Here is an 18,741-nt window from a genome sequence, read left to right as displayed (position 1 = left end):
GGGGGGGGGGGGGGGGGCGGGCGGCAGCCGGAGGCTTTTTTGCCTTGGGCGGCAAAAAAGCCAGAACCGGCCCTGACAATATGCCTGGACTTTAGCAAGGCTTTTGACACAGTCCCACATGACAGTCTCATAAATAAGCTGGAGAACTGTGGGCTCAGTAGAACTACCATTAAGTGGATACATAATTGGTTAAGCAACCTCAAACAAAGAGTAACTATTAATAGAACAATGTCAGATTGAAAGGAGTTCCATAGGGATCTGTTTTTGGTCCAGTGTTATTTAGCACCTTTATTAATGACCTGGCTGTAGGGAGAGAGAGCATACTGATCAAATCTGCAGATAAAACAGAGTTGGGGGGGGGGGAAAGGGGGGCGGTTGCAAACACTTTGGAGGATAGAGCAAAAATTCAAAGGGCTCTTAATAAATTGGAGAACTGGGCTATAGACATCAAGATGAAATTTAACAAAGAAATGTAAGGTGCTACATTTAGGGAAGAAAAACCAAATGCACAAATATAGAATGGGGGATAACTGGCTTGGCAGCAACACTGTTCAGAACGATCTGGGAGTTGTGGTGGATCACAACCTCAACATGAGTCAACAATGCGATGCTGCCACAAAAAAAGCAAATGCAATTTTGGTTTACATTAACAGAGGCATAGCGTGCAAGTCACAGCAGGTGATAGTACAGCTCTACTTGGTGCTGGTCAGGCCTCCGCTGCAGTATGGTGTCCAATTTTGATCACCATTATATAGATAGGATGTAGAGAAACTGGAAAGGATCCAGAAGCAAGTGACAAAGATAATCAAAGGGATGGAATGCAAGCCATATGAGCAAAGGCTGAAGAAACTGGGCATGACAGAGGTGTTCAAATACTTGAAAGGCTGCCATAACAATGATGGAGAAAAATTGTTCTCTCTTGCCACAGAGGGCAGGACAAGAGGCAATGGGTTCAAACTACAGGATAGCAGATTTAGATTAAATCTCAAGCAAAACTTCCTAACTGTAAGAATAGTAGGACAATGGAACAAACTGCCTAGGGAAGTCACGGAAGCTCCTTCACTGGAGGTTTTCAAAAAGCAGTTGGATAGTCATCTGCCTTGGATGGTTTAGACACAACAAGTCCTGCATCATGGCAGCAGGATAGATTAGATGACCCTTATGGTCCCTTCTAACCCTATGGTTCTATGAATTCTGGAGGTTCCAGAGTTTGAAAATCATTTTTGCATTGAACCACAATGGGCAAATCAGTACTGTAAAGGTTATTTCTTCATGGCCCCTTCAGACAGTGCCTCATTTGTAAATATTTGCAGAGGGCACCTAGTAGAAACCTATCATTGGACCTTCCCACCCGCAAGAAGTTTATAGTCTCCTAAACCTCTGATGCTCTGGTTTAACCAGTCTGACACATGACAATTACCTTCCTGAGCCTGAGAGAAAAGCAGAAATGTACACCTACACTGTTGACTAGAGGCCAGCTTTCATTTCTGGGAAGGGTGCTATAAGAGCACAGCCACCAGAGGCTGTGTAGAGTGACATCCTTGAATCAGCATTTTCTCTGGGGGTCCTGGCAACATTTCCCTCTCCAGACTGCCATGCCCACTTTGGGGTTGCTGCTCTCTGGCTGCAAGGCCACCAATGGAGGCTGTGGGTGCATTACACTAAAGATTCTCTTCTAAATCACCACCAGTGGACTTTCTACAATTGAGGACCCTGTGCCAGGGTCTGCACTCAGCAGAGACCAATGTAGACCCTTGGTCAACTGAGTAACATTATTTGTATAATAAACTTCTTCTACTGAAAGCTCCCTGGGATAAAGATTGTGCTTTCCTGTGTGCACTCAGTACCTAGCATGTACATTATTCTAATTGTGGTCTGTGGGTACTATGGTAGTACAGATAAAACAACCACCACCCAAAACATGCACACCCACCCAAACAATTTTAATTTCAAATATCAATGTTAATATACAGGAATTATTGAAACAACTTTGTTCTTTAAAAAAAAAAAAAAATCTAGTATGGTTTCATTATGAAGACCATAGGTGGAATCCTGCTCCACTGAAGTCAATGGAAAAATTCTCATTGACTGCAGTGGAGCCAGGATTTTACCCTGTAATTTCAAATGCTGAGCTAATGTTTACTAATTTACTATCATCCCTGAATTCCACGCTTTAGACCAGTGTTTCCCAAATGATGGGTCCCAACCCACCAGCGGGTCACAGAAAGGTTCTAGACGGGTTGTCAAATCCAGGGACAGATTTTCCTGGTGAAAACAAACATACAGGGGAGCTCCCAGAGTGAGGGGTTTTGGAGAGTGAGGTCACCCCACATTGTAGTGGCAGCTCAGATCCTACTGGGCTGGGGCATTCAGAGTCGCAGTACTGCACAGTACACCATCATGATGGAGGGGCAGCCAGACCAAACCTGAATGGCATTGCAACCCTATGTCCCAATTCGCAACTCCCAAAGTGGGGAGCTGAGCCCAGCCCTGCAGAAGAGGAGCCGCCACTGCAGGCATGCGTGGACTGGTCTCATTCTCCAACCCCTCCACCTCTGGGCCTTCCCTACACACCAGGCCAGGATGGGATTAGGGTTGTGATGTTGGAGCAGAGGATGCATATATGTAATGGAGGGTTGCAAAGAGACAAAATGCAGTTGGTGAATTGCCTTAGCAAAGAGTCTGAGAACCTCTGCTTTAGACAAAACTGTCAAAAGTTTAGAAGCATTGAAATAATAGTACCTCTTGACGCTTGATTTCTTTGGATGTAAGCATCTGATTGACACAAACATCAAAGGTCTCACTCCACAGCTTGCTGTCCCTTCGTTTTGTGCTAGCAGGGGGTACATTTCGAGACCACGGTCGTGGGGTGAACAGATCAGGGCGACTGTCACTACGGAAACTGATAGAACGCTAACAAGACATAAAAGTGGACAAATGTTAGAGAGATCAGTTTGCTCACATTTCATTTCAGATTCCCCAAAGCAAAAATAATATATTTACAAGAAAAGGTTGCATATTTGTGCAATAAAATTAAATGGTTTATATAACTATCAATTCCAATTTTTCCAAATTTGTTGAGGATATTGGCGCTACAACCTTTTATTTTAGTACTAGAAACATAAGTAATGGCATGTGAAAGTATGTTTCTGGTCCATTTATAGTTCAATAACCTCCTTCCTGCAGTGGCATACATTTGCTCTCTATCCTCAGTGTGTATAGGATTAATGTGTACATTCTATGTAGGGCATTCATACACATTGCAATCAATAAGAACGTTAGGATATAGATATTTAGGCCTGCCTGTAAAGGCCTATACTTTAAGAATTTAGGTCTATGTTTATCACTTAGCTAGTTATAGAAGTACAAAACAAGAATCAAAATCACAGTCTGCCTGTTTATAGGCCTTCTCTCACTAGGATAGTCTAAGGCCGTGTTCTTAGGCTAAGATCTTTGGCTAAACAGCAGAGGCAGCCATAAGCTGGAAAGTGTATGGTCACATCCTTACATTCCAAACTAGTCACATTGAAATAAGGTGCTATTGGGCTGTTAGGAATACAATCCTGTCCTAATAATGCCTATCACCTCCAAAGAAAGAGAAGAGCCTAGAAGATTTAAAGAAAACTTAGGGTACGTCTATACCCAGCCGCTAGTTCGGCGGCTGGCAATCAAAGTTCTGGGTTCGACTTATCGTGTCTTGTCTGGACGCGATAAGTCGAACCCGGAAGTGCTCGCCGTCGACTGCGGTACTCCAGCTAGACGAGAGGAGTACCGCGGAGTCGAAGGGGGAGCCTGCCTGCCGCGTGTGGACCGAGGTAAGATCGAACTAAGGTACTTCGAACTTCAGCTACGTTATTCACGTAGCTGAAGTTGCGTACCTTAGTTCAATTTGGGGGGTTAGTGTAGACCAAGCCTTAGTTTGATAGCATCCTGTCTGGCAAGAAATCACTTCTCAATAGTTGTGGTTGTGAAACCCTCATTTCTGTATGTTTTATCTTTATGGCCCCCACTTTGCTATGGTTTATTTGCATGATCTCTGTCTGGTTCTGTGATTGTTTCTGTCTGCTGTATAATTAATTTTGTTGGGTATTAACCAATTAAGGTGGTGGGACATACTGTATATACTCGATCATAAGCTGGTTTGTTTATAAGCCGACCCCCCCCCCGCCAAGATGGATAAGTAAAAATGGAAAATTTTTATGACCCGTTCATAAGCTGACCCTATAATTCAGGGGTCGGCAAACTTTGGCTCCTGGGCCATCAGGATAAGCCGCTGGTGGGCCGAGATGGTTTGTTTACCTCGAGCATCCGCAGGCACGGAGGTAAACCTACGGAAACAAAGTGTCCCAGCGTACCAGCTGCTTACCCTGACGGGCTGGGATGGCAACTGGTGGGGAAATTTTTTGGGGGGGGGGAAGAAGCTGGGGGTCAGGGGAGTAACCCACCTCTAGCCTGGGACCCCCACACTCTCCCCATCACATCCCTTCCCACCTTATATGGGGAGGGCCAGGGGAGGATCTCTCTTACCTGGCTGGAGCTGCTCCGGCAGGCTGGGAAGCGCAGCTGCAGCTTGCTCCAGCGGGCGAGGCCGCACCATGTTCCAGCAGGCTGGGCGGCACGGCCGCAGCATGCTCCGGCGGGCTGGGCGGCGCGGCCACAACCTGCTCTGGGGGGCAGGGCCGAGCAGCACAGCCGCAGCCTGCCAGCCCCGGAGCTGCAGCTGCTTCGGAGGCTGGGGGGAGAGCAGCGTGGCCAGAAGCAGACACACACTGGCCCCGCCTCTTCCCTTCTGGCTCTGCTGCCTCTCCTTGCTCCCTCTGTTGGGGGGAAGGGCTGTGTCCCACCTCTCCCTCTCTATACCCGTTCATAAGCCGACTCCCTTCTCTAGTGCTTCCCTTTTTTACTAAAAAAATTCAGCTTATGAACGAGTATATATAGAATATCAGGGTTGGAAGGGACCTCGGGAGGTCATCTAGTCCAACCCTCTGCTCAAAGGAGGACCAATTCCCAACTAAATCATCCCAGCCAGCGCTTTGTCAAGCCTGACCTTAAAAACCTCTAAGGAAGAAGATTCCACCACCTCCCTAGGTAACCCATTCCAGTGCTTCACCACCCTCCTAGTGAAAAAGTTTTTCCTAATATCCAACCTAAACCTCCCGCACTGCAACTTGAGACCATTACTCCTTATTCTGTCATCTGCTACCACTGAGAACAGTTTAGATCCATCCTCTTTGGAACCCCCTTTCAGGTAGTTGAAAGCAGCTATCAAATCCCCCCCTCATTCTTCTCTTCTGCAGACTAAACAATCCCAGTTCCCTCACACTACAGTATACCTACTGGATCAAACACACTGAGGTGAGTTCAAACATCTTGCCTATCCCCCATGTCGATAAAGGTTGCTTTTGTATGCAGAGGTATGCTCTTTCAACAACATATTGAAGGAATACCAGAGATACATTGCTAACCAAATGCTGGCATGTCTGCTTCCTAGATAAACTATTACTGCAGAAAAATGTATTTTTTCCCATGGCTTTTTACTCTGTTTAAGTATTTGTCAGACGAGCCTCTAGTGTAAAAATAAATAGTTTTATTTTTCCTTTCCAAAATTAACTCATAGCTGCAGCAGAGTCATGATTAAGTTACCTTTTTGAACAGATATTATTTCTTACTAAAATAGAGATATTTTATTCATTCTCACTCTTCAGAGAGCTTAACCTTGTTCTATAACAACTCACTGTAGATTTTAAGTGTACCTTCTCAAACACCTACTATTTTAGTGGGGGAAATGGCACAATCCTGCAAAGCACTGAATGCCCACTATGAGGTGCTCAATTGCCTGAGCTCCTCCTGAAGTCACTGAAATTAAGGTACTCAGCCTCTTGCAGGGGACATGCAATATTTTGTAGGATCAAGTCCTACATGAGTCTCCAAGCATCTCATATTCTACATGGTACACCTGTAAGTTTGAGAGACCTACAAACAAAGCAGAATATCTTCAGAATAAAATGTAAATTTGAATTGCATTGTTATTTGATTGCTTTTTAATTATTTAAAATATTCAGCTTTGACATATGCTTTGAATGTTGGCTCAAGGCTCCATTTTCCATCTGATCGCCAGACTTTTTGTCCACTGGAGGTCAAAGTTCACTATTAATAGTGAGGATTCAGCAATATTACATGCACGTAGACTTTTAAAAAAACACCACCACTCACCCCCACCCCCACCCCACACACACCAAAAAAAATTAATGGAAAATTTATTTTTCATTTAAAATTCCAAACTCAAAATTTCCCTACCAGCTCTAATAGATATTCCATAGGTTTGGTTGGGGTTTTGTTTGTTTGTTTTCGCATTTAAGCTAAAAATACTAATATTCTATGGCAAAGCTTATCTTTTTTCCCCAGTCATTTCAATATGATGAAGAACTACAGGGCGGAGAGTTGTTTTGAGAGGGAGGGATTTGAGTTTTTCAGTTTCCTGGCTCATTGGTCATGGATTATCTTAAACTGTACTACTCCACTTTAAAATGTCATTTAAAAGTATGTCAAAGGTGCTGGAGCATATGGCACCCTTTTAAATATATCTCTAAAACTCACACCTTCAAAAGTCAAAGATATATTAAACATATCTTCTCACGCAACTGGGCTCTGCACATATTTTTATATTGGTTTCTTTATCTCTGTCATAACATCAAGAATGGATATATAGTTGCAGTTTGTTTCTTAAAGATTTCACAAGAAACATAAGCATTCTATGACAGAAAGATTATTATGCTGGTGAATGACTACACAGTTGTAACAGCACCAGAGCACTTTCACTTGCCACTACTGAGGTTTACACTGTCCATTACCACTGCATCTTTTATGTTGGGGGGAAAAAGTTTTTCATTTTTTCCGTAAAGATATGTGAGATACTCAGATATATACACATATACAAAATAAATTTTGAAAAGCACAACCCCTAAAAGAATGTGATAGCATACTTGTGCTTCTCTTATTGAAATGCAGATCTGAACATTAAATACAGAAATATATTATCTTTACCTGAAGTGTTTGACTGAACCGCTTTAACGGGGTTGCCCGCACAGGAGGAATGAGGCTTGCTAGTGATGTAACTCTAGAAAGAGGCTTGACCCGTTTGTTACTAGGCTCCTGTAGTTTAAAGAAGGGGGGGTGGGGGAGAACATGAAAAAGGCATCAGAAAAACATTTATGCTAGTTTTGTTAATTTTCTAATGTGAGCAATATAGACACACAGCTATGGTAGTAAACAAATAATTCCAGTTTTATAACGCTGGCAATGACAGATTATCCTTGCTTGGTGCATACAGATCTGAGCAATGGCTGAAATAGGCAGTAGGCAGAAGTAGTGGCATGACTAGGAAAGACAAAAAGGCACACAAAAAAGCTCTCTCCATATATAGCATCCTTCTATTGAGATACTCCTTTTAAAATGGTTTGTTTGCGGGGAGTGCCCCTCAAACTGAAAAGTGCTCTGCAGCTAATGCATATTATGATGACCTTGTCATTGAAGGGAACATGTACAAATACAAAAAATTCCAACCCCATTGTTTTTGCTCTGTCATTGTAAGTATGTAGTTCTGCATTTGATTAACATTTTATTTTAATAAGTACAAATTAAAACAAACACAGTTTGTGTCATGTGTTCATATTTACATGTACATATACATGCACGTGCATATTCATATAGATGTGTACACACAGTATATATTTAAATGAAAAAGAAAACTTTTCAACAAAAATCTACTGTAAAAACTAGTACTTTTCTTCCCTCACACACTTTTTAACCTCTAGAATGCCTACTTTTTGTGAAGTATAATATTCCACTTGTTTTGCATACAAAAAATAAAAATATAAACAATAAGTGCAATACAAGGAAAGATTACAAATATGTAAAAACAGAAGTTACCCTTGGCTTGCTAACCTCCATCTGATATTTAATGGATCTTGAACAGCACATGCAAAAGGCTACTTTTGACAGAAAAAGAGCCAAACCTTCCAAGTGAAGTTAAAAAACCCATCCAACATATTTTAAGTACATCCTATAGCACTTCATCTTTCTTTTTCAGCCATGTTTATAAAGTTTGTGTAGGCATCCTCTACCTCCAGTTTTCTAGACAAATCCGTAGGAGAATGCACCATTTCATACTATTCTTTTGCTCAGAGATATGAATCCTTTTAGAGATGTGGAATTCCCATCCTTCCTGGTATTTAGAAAAATCCCAGAAGTAGTAACTCACGATTTTCATTACTGGTCAGCAATATTCTGTTTCATTAGCACAGCGACAGAGAAGAAAGATGAGAACCAGCAAATAATTGATTTCTCAGCAGGCAGAGCTGCAACTCCATAAACATCTCGTGAAATGCAGGACCAAAATGTTAACCTTCCCCCCACAAAAAAAATGATAAAATTTCCCCACACATGGAATGTGGTGCTACAATCATTTCAGCACCAAATTATATATATATATATTATATATTCAGCCTGCACTCTTATCTTCATCATGAAGGTGCCATTCAGATTCTTTCCTTTCCAGCAACCATCTCTTTGACACAGCTTTTTTGAAGGAGCATTTTTTTTACGTCACTGCAGCACGACTGTCATACTGAACACACTACAGAGTCTTTCAGCTTTGACTAGAATTCTCGTCTGACTGGCACCTCTGTCATCAGCTGTATTGTTTATTTTTTAAATTCATAATGCCAATCCACTAGCTTCCCATGGTAAAGACTGCTTGTCATTAATCACACTGCACTGCAGTGAGAGGACACTGAAGTCTCAAGGCGAAGCGAGTGCTACTGTATACCTAGCAGCAGAGATTACTTGGGCACGTATTATCTCTAATGCTACTAAAATCTGGTATTTAGAACTATGCAGACTGAGGAATCAGGATAGCAAGAAAGGCAAATATATCTTCCCAGAAAATAGGCAAAGGAGACCCTTGAGAGAGGATTCTCCTCTCCCCTATTGCTGTACCATTTCCCACAAGGTTTGGCATCTTTGCTGCTCTGTATGTGGTCTTTGGTCAAACTAGAATTATGTTTCTGATATAATGGCCCAAAGTCAGCTCTGGAGTAAACAGATGTAATTTGGCCCTACATTATATCACAGTGTAACCTGCTTGAAAGTTAGAAAATCAAATTCCAATTAAAAATCTATTAGAACGGTCTATTAATCTCTGTGCATATTAACAAATCACAGACACACACTTTCAGTCTAAAAATTTAAATGCAACAAATAACGAATACTAACATTTTAGGAATGATATTGTGATGCCCATTAAGAATCCCTAAGGAGGGTAAATTTTGTTACAAAGCAAGTAAATTTATATTCCACTGTGTCTCTTAAGTGTCTTGTTCAGGACCACTGTGTGAAACTTGAATTACCCTCCTTGAGCAATGTCTGAGACTAGTTGATAAACAGAAAAAAAAAAAAAAAAAGTCTAAACCCCTTTTTATTTTTTTTATACATATTTTTCATTGTCTGCATCTGCAGTTTATTAATGGCTACAAAAAGCCTGCAGGCGAAGGGCTCAATCCTGTACCTAATTTTCTCAACTGTCTGGGGTTCATAACCTCAAACAGCCATGTAAATTGATGCACAGCAGCAACTAACCCTGGAGAAGATTATCCTGTGAGAAAGAAGGGAAACCATCATCCCTTTTGGAAGATAGGGGAAAAGGAGGAAGATAAAAGGTGTAAATGAATTCCCTGAACCCCTGCTCCATCCCTGAACAGCCCTAACCCTATCTGAACACTCCTTTTTCCCACATGGGGTTGCAGGAGTAATTTTACGGTTCCAGCAAGAGGAGAGGGAAGAACTAGAAATAGGTTCCTTAACCTTTTAAAAATAAACCATTTCACTATTCTGCAGGGGACTGTGAGGTTTGCTATGTGGCAATCTTCATTCTTATACCCAAACTGCTCAGGAAACAAAATATTTTCATTAGTCTCTGTACTGCAGAGCCTACCTGCCTGTAGAAGTAGATATTAAGGAGAAGAAATCAACCTAGCTGCCTCCACTAGGGGCTGCTGCAACCACAAGAAGGATAGGATAGGATAGGATATGACTACAGCTGCTAGCTGTAAAAGAGCCAGAAGGAATTGTCAGAGCCTACTACAGTAACCACTGGAGTCACAATATGCTGACTAGGTCACATATATGTGGGTTTGTTCTTTGAGGTCTTATTCCTCCCATCACACTGATCCATTTTACCTACTGCACTTAGTTCTCATAGCAAAGGGGGTTAAACTAAATGGGTTGTATAGATTTTTATCAAAATTTAAATTACTAGAATCTGTAGAACAAATTGAAAGGACTCATACAAACAAATTTAAGAATAAAATCAAATTAAAACACATCTGCAGCGTTTGCAGGACTTACTCCGAGACAGTAATTCCAGATAACATTGCAGTGTCAGACTTTGGAAGATAAATCCAGCGTCTCCATCTCCACATTAGGTTTAAAGAAGAAATTTGAAGTTGATAATCTTATTGCGTTGAACTTTCTTTAAACAAGAAAATAAAGTTTTTTGCATACAAATGTAACAGTTTGGGACCATGCCTGGGTCAAATTGTGAATGCCATGGTTTGAGAATGCCATTTTGTGACTATAAACTTCATTGCGACTTTCAATTTGCAGAGTAACCTCCCTGCTGGTTCAAGACATGCAGATGATGGTGAAAGCCAGTCTAATCTAGACATGGTCAGTAAATTCTGGATAGCGTGTGCTCATGCTAGGGAGTCAGCTGCGTCTGGTTCTGAGATACCACATCATATTGCGAGGAAGAAATAAACGAGCTGGAAAAGAGGAGTACTCTAGAAATATAAAACTTTGCTTCTTCGCTGTAAGGCCCAACTTATGTATCATACCTCATAGCTTTTGTTTTAATATGACTCACTCCCTCTAAAAATAAACCTTGATTTACTAAAACCCAGGGTAGTTTTAAGACTGCTGCACAGGAAGGAGAAGTAATAGCCATAGAGAATGCTTACACCTCCTAAGATCAGCATTCTGCTTTTGGGTGTCTGGGGAATGCACCTATCATGCAGATTCACTCATGTGGAGCCTCGGAGCCCCAGATGGTAGCCACCTCCTCATGCAGCCCTTCTGTCAGATTTCTCCCAAATACTGTTTCAGTCCTTTCTGCTCTTTCTTCCATTGCATCATAAGCTGGAAAATGGTCATTTTAAAATTATGTGGCATCTTAACCAAAAGGTAAGTTATACATCTATTTTTGAAGCTGCATAATCATATTATACACAGGCCCCCGCTTAAAAACCCCAAGCCTTAATATTAGGACCCTATCCTGTGGTGTGCTGAGCACTCAATTCCTACTGAAGCCAATTAAAGTTGAGGATGCTTGGCACCTTGGAGAATAGAGCTCTTACATTCTTGCAATTTACTGAGTTCTAAGCTGACGTTATTGTTTGCTCTTCACTCAACAAAACAGCATGCAATAGTACGATATATGAGTAGAAAAGTCTGAAGCAGGGGCCAAGAGCCCTTGCTGTCATTCAACTCAACCACAATGCAGAGTGACTCTCTTATTAGTTTATTTAAAGAACGGGAATTCCCCAAAGTTCAAAGTGAGAGCCTGCTGGTCAAATTGAGTTAAATCTATTTCATAATACTGGTTAGTTTTCTATACTGTCTCATTAAATCAGGCCCCCCACAGCCTCCTAATTTCCACACACTGTTGGGTAAAGCACTCTAGTAAAGGTCAGTTTTAAGTTTTCTTAGCAGAACCCTGCTCCACCACCCACATTCACCTTATATTGTCTGTAGAATGGCAGAAGCAATGACCTGGATAACATATGCTAGAAAACCCATATAGTATACGACCAGGTGCCATACAATAGGGCTCTATTTGACTTGGTACCTAATTCTGAAATTTATTTTGATGTGCTCTTTTAGGCAGTGTAAAAAGCAACAGAGGGTCAGGGTCCTGTGGCACCTTTAAGACTAACAGAAGGTGCCACAGAACCCTCTGTTGCTTTTTACAGATTCAGACTAACACGGCTACCCCTCTGATACTTAGGCAGTGTAGTAATTTTTACCTTCTAACAATTAAAGTCTGAGTGTATATGAGCTGATCACAATTGTTTCTCCACCCGACTCCCTGCACCCCTTATCAGCAACTTCAACAAAGGGACTGTGTGTTACATGACTGGTGTTGAATTTGACAAACAAGCCCAAACAATCCCCTGAGGAGTCATTATACCTTAGTGTTGCACGTTGCCATAGACTATCACCACCACATTGTATAAATCTGTCTGATTATTTAACATGTTTTCTTTATAAATTCACAAAAAGTTTCAATTCAGCCTCCAAGCAATAGTGATAATAGAAACCTTCTAAAGAAACTCAGCATTTTAAAATATAAACATCTTCCCAAAACCTTCATCAGAAAAGGTTGCAAATGAAGCTCTCAACTTAGCAAACAAAATAAATGAAATTGGCATGGATCCATTAACTATGCTCCTTAGTCAATACATCATGGGAAAGTGCAATTATTAGTATTGACACTGTTAGTGTCCAGAATACTTTTGGATCTGTCAATCTTTGAAATAAAAAGAAAACTCTGTACAAACCCAAATCAGTTTTTGTTGTGTTTTTCTTCTTGTCACATGATCAAAAATACTCTAGTTACCTTCCTTTTTATCCTACTCCCTTTATCTATGTAAATCTAGTAAAGTAGGTGCTCAAAGTATTAACTCCTTGACAGTGGAGCATTCATTACTGGTAAAGGGTTTCATTCTGGAAAACAAATTAGCCTCAAAAGGGTTAACCGTGTCTCTAAAAGCTGAAACAGTGCAGTGTCTTTGTTTCAAACATAGTCCACAAGTGTTGCCAGTAAAATAAAACAGAACCAATCTGTTTCAGACACTATATTTCTGGCAAGGTTTCCATACTCATTTACTTTAAAAGTTGTTAGTTTTTAGTCAACATTATAAGAGTATGTCAACATTTGTCATGGCAGAAAGCCCAAAATTATTATTAGTCGGCTACTGGTTAAATTGGCCCAGAATTAAAAAGTTCTAATAAACATTCCCAAATATTGGAGTTCAGTAGAAAACCACATTCAAGTTCTGTTCCACAGGATATTACAAATACTTAACCTTCACCAAAATTAAACACACTCACATGGTACAATAGGTTCTCTCTCAGTACAGCAAATATTTCACCTAACAGTAAATTAAGTCATGCCTAGGCAGTGTTTATGCTGGTTTAGAAAGAGAGGAATTTAAAAGTAGCTGTTCCTTGTGAAAACAGAATTAACTCTTCAATCAGTAAGAGCAGATGAGCTAACTGTAGGGCTGTATCTAGGGCCCGAGCTCCTTAGCTTGAGTTAGCTGGCATGGGCCAGCCCTGGGTTTTTAATTGCAATGTAGACATGCCCTATGAGATCAACAGCAGAACTGGAAAATGAGCTCCACAATAGCACACGCATTGATTTATTGGATGTTCTAACCCATACAATTCTCAGGGCTGGTCTACACTACAAAGTTAGGTCGACGTAGCTAAGTTGCTCTGGTGAGTGAAAAATTTACACCCCCGAGAGACATACAGTAGTTAAACTGACCTAAGCCCCAGTGTAGACACCACTAGGTTGACAGAAGAATTCTTCGTCAACAAAGGTACCCGCTTCTCAGAGAGGTGTATTTACTACGGCGACAGAAGAACCCCTCCTGTTAAAAGCATCTACACTATAGCAGTGCCACTGTAGCATTTCTAGTGTAGATGTACCCTCAGTAACCAATGGGAATCCTTGAATCAAGCATACAACTGTCAGTGGTTTCCTGAGCCTTGAGAGCCCACTTTTGGTGTATTTTTATTAGCTGCAGAAGATTTACCTTTGCTTCCCGATAGCTTAGAAATGTTCCAAATTTAAGTAGTGTTAACTCTTGTAGAGCTGTAGGAAGCAGTGGGGGGAGGAGGAGGAGGGGAGTATGTACTATAAATGCAGCCTGAGATATTGTTACAGCTATTAGGAAGCTACCCTAATTGCCTATAAAAATCCATCCCAAATCATAGGAAATATATCAACCTGAAAGCACTGCCAGGAAGAGGAGAGGGAGACGAAAAGGAGAGATTGAACTCACAATGTAATTAATCCATATGCTCCATGGACACAGATGCTTTGATTATCAGCTAAACTGCACCCATGGAGTATCTCTGATAGAACAAACTCTGGTTCTTTCCTACAAAACCACTGGTTAGCACCACTTGAACCCCCACCCCCCCACCAGCTTGTAGTAGTGGGTCTGTTATCCTCTCATAAGAAGATAGAAACAGCCATACTGGCAGGACCAGCTCCAGGGTTTTTGCTGGCCCAAGCGGCGGGAAAAAAAAAAAAAAAAGCCACAATCGCAATTGCGATCAGCGGCACTCTGGCGGCATCTCCACCGCACCGCTTTCTTCTTCGGCAGGAATTCGGAGGCAGGTGCTTCCCTCCAAGAGGGACCCGCCACCAAATTGCCACTGAACAGCCCGATGTGCCGCCCCTTCTCCTTGGCCGCCCCAAGCACCTGCTTGCTGGGCTGGTGCCTGGAGTCGGCCCTGCATATTGGGTCAGACCAATGGTTCATCTAGCCCAGTATCCTGTCGCTGACAGTGGCCAGATGCTTCAGAGGGAAATCAACACAACAGGACAATTTGGAGTGATCCATCCGCTGTTGTGCGGTCCCAGCTTCTGGCAATTGGAGGTTTAAGGGCACCTGGAGCATGAGATTGCATCCCTGACCATCTTTGTTAATAGCTATTGATGGATCTTTCCTCCATGAACTGATCTAATTCTTTTTTTAACCTCGTTATACTTTTGACTTTCAGAGCATCCCATGGAAATGAGTTTGACAGGATGGTTGTGCATTCGGTGAAGAAATATTTCCTTGTTTGTTTTAAACCTGCTACCTATTAGTGTCAGTGTTCACATATAATGAACCAGTAAATTACAATAGTCCAGAGTCAGTTGAACTTGAGTACTGTGTTATAAAGCAGGGGTTCTCAAAGTTTTTCTTTCTGAGCCCCCCCCCCAATATGTTATTAAAAACTCCACAGCCCTGCCACAATTACTGTTTTTCTGCATATAAAATCCAGGGCCAGTGTTAGGGAGTAGCAAGCAGGGCAATTGCCCGGTGCCCCACACCACAGGGGAGGCCTGCAAAGATAAGTTGCTCAGGTTTCGGCTTCAGCCTCAGGTGACAGGGCTTGGGGTTCTGGGCTTCGGCCCCCCATGACGGGGCTTTGGCTTCTGCCCTGGGCCCCGGTAACGCTGGCCCTGCTTGGTGGACCCCTGAAACCTGCTTGTGGGCCCCCAGACTCCTTGTTGAGAATCGATGTTATAAAGGATGGTGTGGGGAGCTACAGGACCCCATCCTATAGGAGCTGTTGCCCCATCAGCATCTCGAAAATCATGGATCTGGAATCCTTAAAGGAGGCAGCAGTTATAAAAGATCCTGAATACAAAACCATTAAAGTATTTCAGCAGCACAAGGCTAAGCTGAAACAACTTTCTTTGAGCTGCCTTTCACTTCTGCAATTGAAAGCGTATCCGGCCCTAACATGAGCAGAGACATCAATAGATCCACTTGCAACTAGGAAATGGAGGAGAGTTTGCAGAAAAACCAAAAACATCAAGGTGAATTAAAATGAGTAACAGAAAATTTTAAACACACACAAATAATGTAGAGCTGGTTGAATTACAAAACTTCCAAATGCAGTTCCTCTAGCGAAGAGCCATTTGTAAAGGCCACTGGAGAAAGGCCTTTTCCATACTGAAACGAATTAGATGTGAAGCTGGAATGTCAGTTCACAAACATTATAAGATGAGCTACTAAAATGGGAATATATAAAAAAATAAGCTGTTTGTTTCAAACTGGCAATAGGCAGAATAGATCAGCAATTCTAAGTGTGATGAGAGAGTATGCTTTTGTTTTTAGTTTACAGCAATTGCTGTACATACTGGGACTACAGTTACCTAAAAATCTATTCAAAATAGGACTGCTGATATTTCACAAGAAGTATGGAAGAGAAAAATAATACTTCCATCTAGATCAGAGAAAATAATACTTTCATCTAGATCACGTTTCCCTTGTGAGCAGATGTCCTAAATTTACCAGAATTGTCCCAATTTGGTGGGACATCTCCTGTCTCAGACAGCTGCCCACAGATTTTATTCCTGTTTTATGAAGATCAGCAATATAGCATCTTCTTCCCATCTCTGCAGCTCTTCACAAATGATCCTGGCTCTCTACCCACTTATTACCTGAACACTGTGTGTTTACCCAGAGGCAGGGGTGCAGGAATAGAGGGGGCCGGGGGCCATGGTTACCAATTTTGCTCAAACATGTTCCTGGAGGTTTCCTCACATGACATAATCTTTAATTAAAGATTGAGACTCCAGGCAAATCCTGGAGGGTTGGCAACCCTATGCCATGGCCCAGCTGGAGAGCCTGGGCAGCTGTGGAGCACCACGCCGCAGACCCTCCAGCTGCCAGGGGTGGGGGAGTCGAGAACAGCCCCAGGCCCATCCTCCTCTCCCCCAGGGCAAGAGGGTCTGCGGCTCCCCACATGTGGCTCCGGCTCTGGGGACGCAGCCCTCCAACCTGCCCTGGGAGGGAGACCGCGGGGCACGGACACAGACAGGGGCTGCTCTCGACCCCCCCCCCCCCCATCCCGGGCAGATGGAGGATCCGCAGCTCCCGGCTTGGCTGGGGGCGGGGCCTCAGGTGGAAGAGGAGGGGCAGCGAGGCCTGGCTCCTACCCTCCCACTTTTGGGCATGCTCTGCCGCCCCTGCCCAGAGGCCTCTGTGCTGGGCCTCACACGTATTGCCCATCAGTCTGCCACTTTCTCACTGAATCAAGCATGCTCCTGAGAAATGGAGTATGAGGTATCCCAAACTGTATTGTAGTACACTCAATAGCATAGAGGGACAAAAGACAGCACAGCTGGGCCCAGTACCAGGATATCTGGGTCTAAGAATATTGTTACAGGACAGAAGCTAGAAGACCCTGGAAGAGGAGGAAAGTAATTGGGTGGGGAGAGAACAAGCATCCCTCATGCCAACAGGTCTTTCCAAAAGCTATTTTAGTCCCTTTTCCATAGTAATGAGACTCAGATTGACCCACCCACCATCTCTGAGCCTAAACTCTACCCACCAACCTCCCTCCCATAAGAAAGTTGTGCACTCTCTTTACAAAGAGATAGATATATATATATATATTATATATATATATATATATATATATATATATAAATAAATGTCCGAATAAACTTCATCTAATTTCAATTAAAGCAAAGTTTAAATGAGGGCCAGAGCACTGTTATTGATTAAGTTTGAGGGTTGCAGCCAGGAATTCCTGTGTTCCAGTTCTGGCTTTGCCATTTACTTGTCTTGTGATCTGATACACGTCATTTAACCTTGGTTTCCCCATCTGTAAGACAGGGATAACAGTACTCCCTTACCTCACAGGAGTGTTGTGCAGATGATTTCGTATCTGTCCAGTGCCTTGAAGAGCAACTGTGCTACATTAAGTACTAAACAAATATTTTGGTTTGCTTTTGAAAAAAAAAGTACAACCACAGCTTACTTTTGTTAAAAATTTGTACTGTTGTTTGTAACAGCTTCAAAGAAAGCCAATAAAAGATTCCAGAGAAGACAAGAATTGTGTTTGTAACAAGATGAAAGAAAAAAAAAATCTGGTTACTCCTGAGCTAAACTATTTATATTACAAAAGGCCAAAGGGGCATATTTGTTTTCTAGAATAAAACAGCGTAGTAACGTCACTGAGGCTCTTTTCTACCTATAGTACTCTTACTGCAGAATATGGTAAGCAATTTCAATGGGGGCAAATGAAAATGTTTTTATAAAGCCTTCATATAGTCAAAATTTGCCTGTGGCACAGTTTAGAAGCTGGTTGGAAGACTTGCAGTTTAATTCTCATTCTAGGTGAGCACTGCCATGTCCAATGCTGCACATACACTCCATTTTATTTATAAATTAGCCATTTGAAATTTGTGCGCATTCACTAGTGCACTGCCTCTGCTTAAAATATTTTCAAAGTGGGCCTACTATCACATAAACAAAAGTGATCATTATGGGCCTGATCCAAAGCCCACTGAAGTCAATAGATGACTTTACACTGAATTCAGCAGGCTCTGGATCAGGCCCTACACAGCAGCTACACTTAGAGATAGGCGTCTTCCACTGTTAAAAGGTCCAATACAGAACAAAAGGGTTGCCGGTCACTATAGGAAATGTTGCCCCTCAGAAATTATAAAAGCATATGCCATGGCATGCAAGGGATATCCAAGCTACATCAGTATTGATAGGTGACACAGTTATACTGTCAACTGCCTTCAAAATGCTAACAAGCATTTCTCTCCTCTAGGGTGTCCCAAAAGGGTCAGTTCAGTGATAGACTGAAGGAGCCTAGCTCATGGAGGATTCTAAGTGACCCACATTAAAATTCTGTTACCAAATTGAATGGCAGGTTAGAGTGATTTCTCTGTCTCCACTGGACTTAACTCCAACCTCTGCAAACTGCTAGATCTGACAAAAATGTAAGTATTATTACTAATTGTATTATGGTAGTACGTGGGGACGCCAATCAGAATAGGGGTCCCATTGTCCTAGGTGCTGTACAAACAAAGTAGGAGGAGAGTCCCTTCCCTGAGTGGCTCACATTCTGACTCACTGGGCTTGGAAGTTACCACAT

General features: G+C 42.1%; 1 protein-coding gene across 2 annotated transcripts in view; it reads right to left on the bottom strand.

Annotated features, from left to right (window-relative positions):
• Window positions 1–18,741, bottom strand: part of ARHGEF3 (Rho guanine nucleotide exchange factor 3) — a 63,112-nt gene that overhangs the window by 29,219 nt on the left and 15,152 nt on the right. For both annotated transcript variants that reach the window (XM_026650375.2, XM_029911189.1), the window contains exons 2-3: window positions 7,045–7,152; window positions 2,743–2,913 (exon numbers count right to left, since the gene is read on the bottom strand). In XM_026650375.2, coding sequence (XP_026506160.1) covers window positions 2,743–2,913; window positions 7,045–7,152 — 279 coding nt within the window. The remainder of the gene's footprint in view (window positions 1–2,742; window positions 2,914–7,044; window positions 7,153–18,741) is intronic.

Source organism: Terrapene carolina, unplaced genomic scaffold (assembly GCF_002925995.2).
Source record: "Terrapene carolina triunguis isolate 2854851 unplaced genomic scaffold, T_m_triunguis-2.0 Scaffold89, whole genome shotgun sequence".
Lineage (NCBI taxonomy): Eukaryota > Metazoa > Chordata > Testudines > Emydidae > Terrapene > Terrapene triunguis.
Note: the sequence above shows the minus strand (reverse complement) of the source record. Positions and strands in the feature narration are given on the sequence as shown.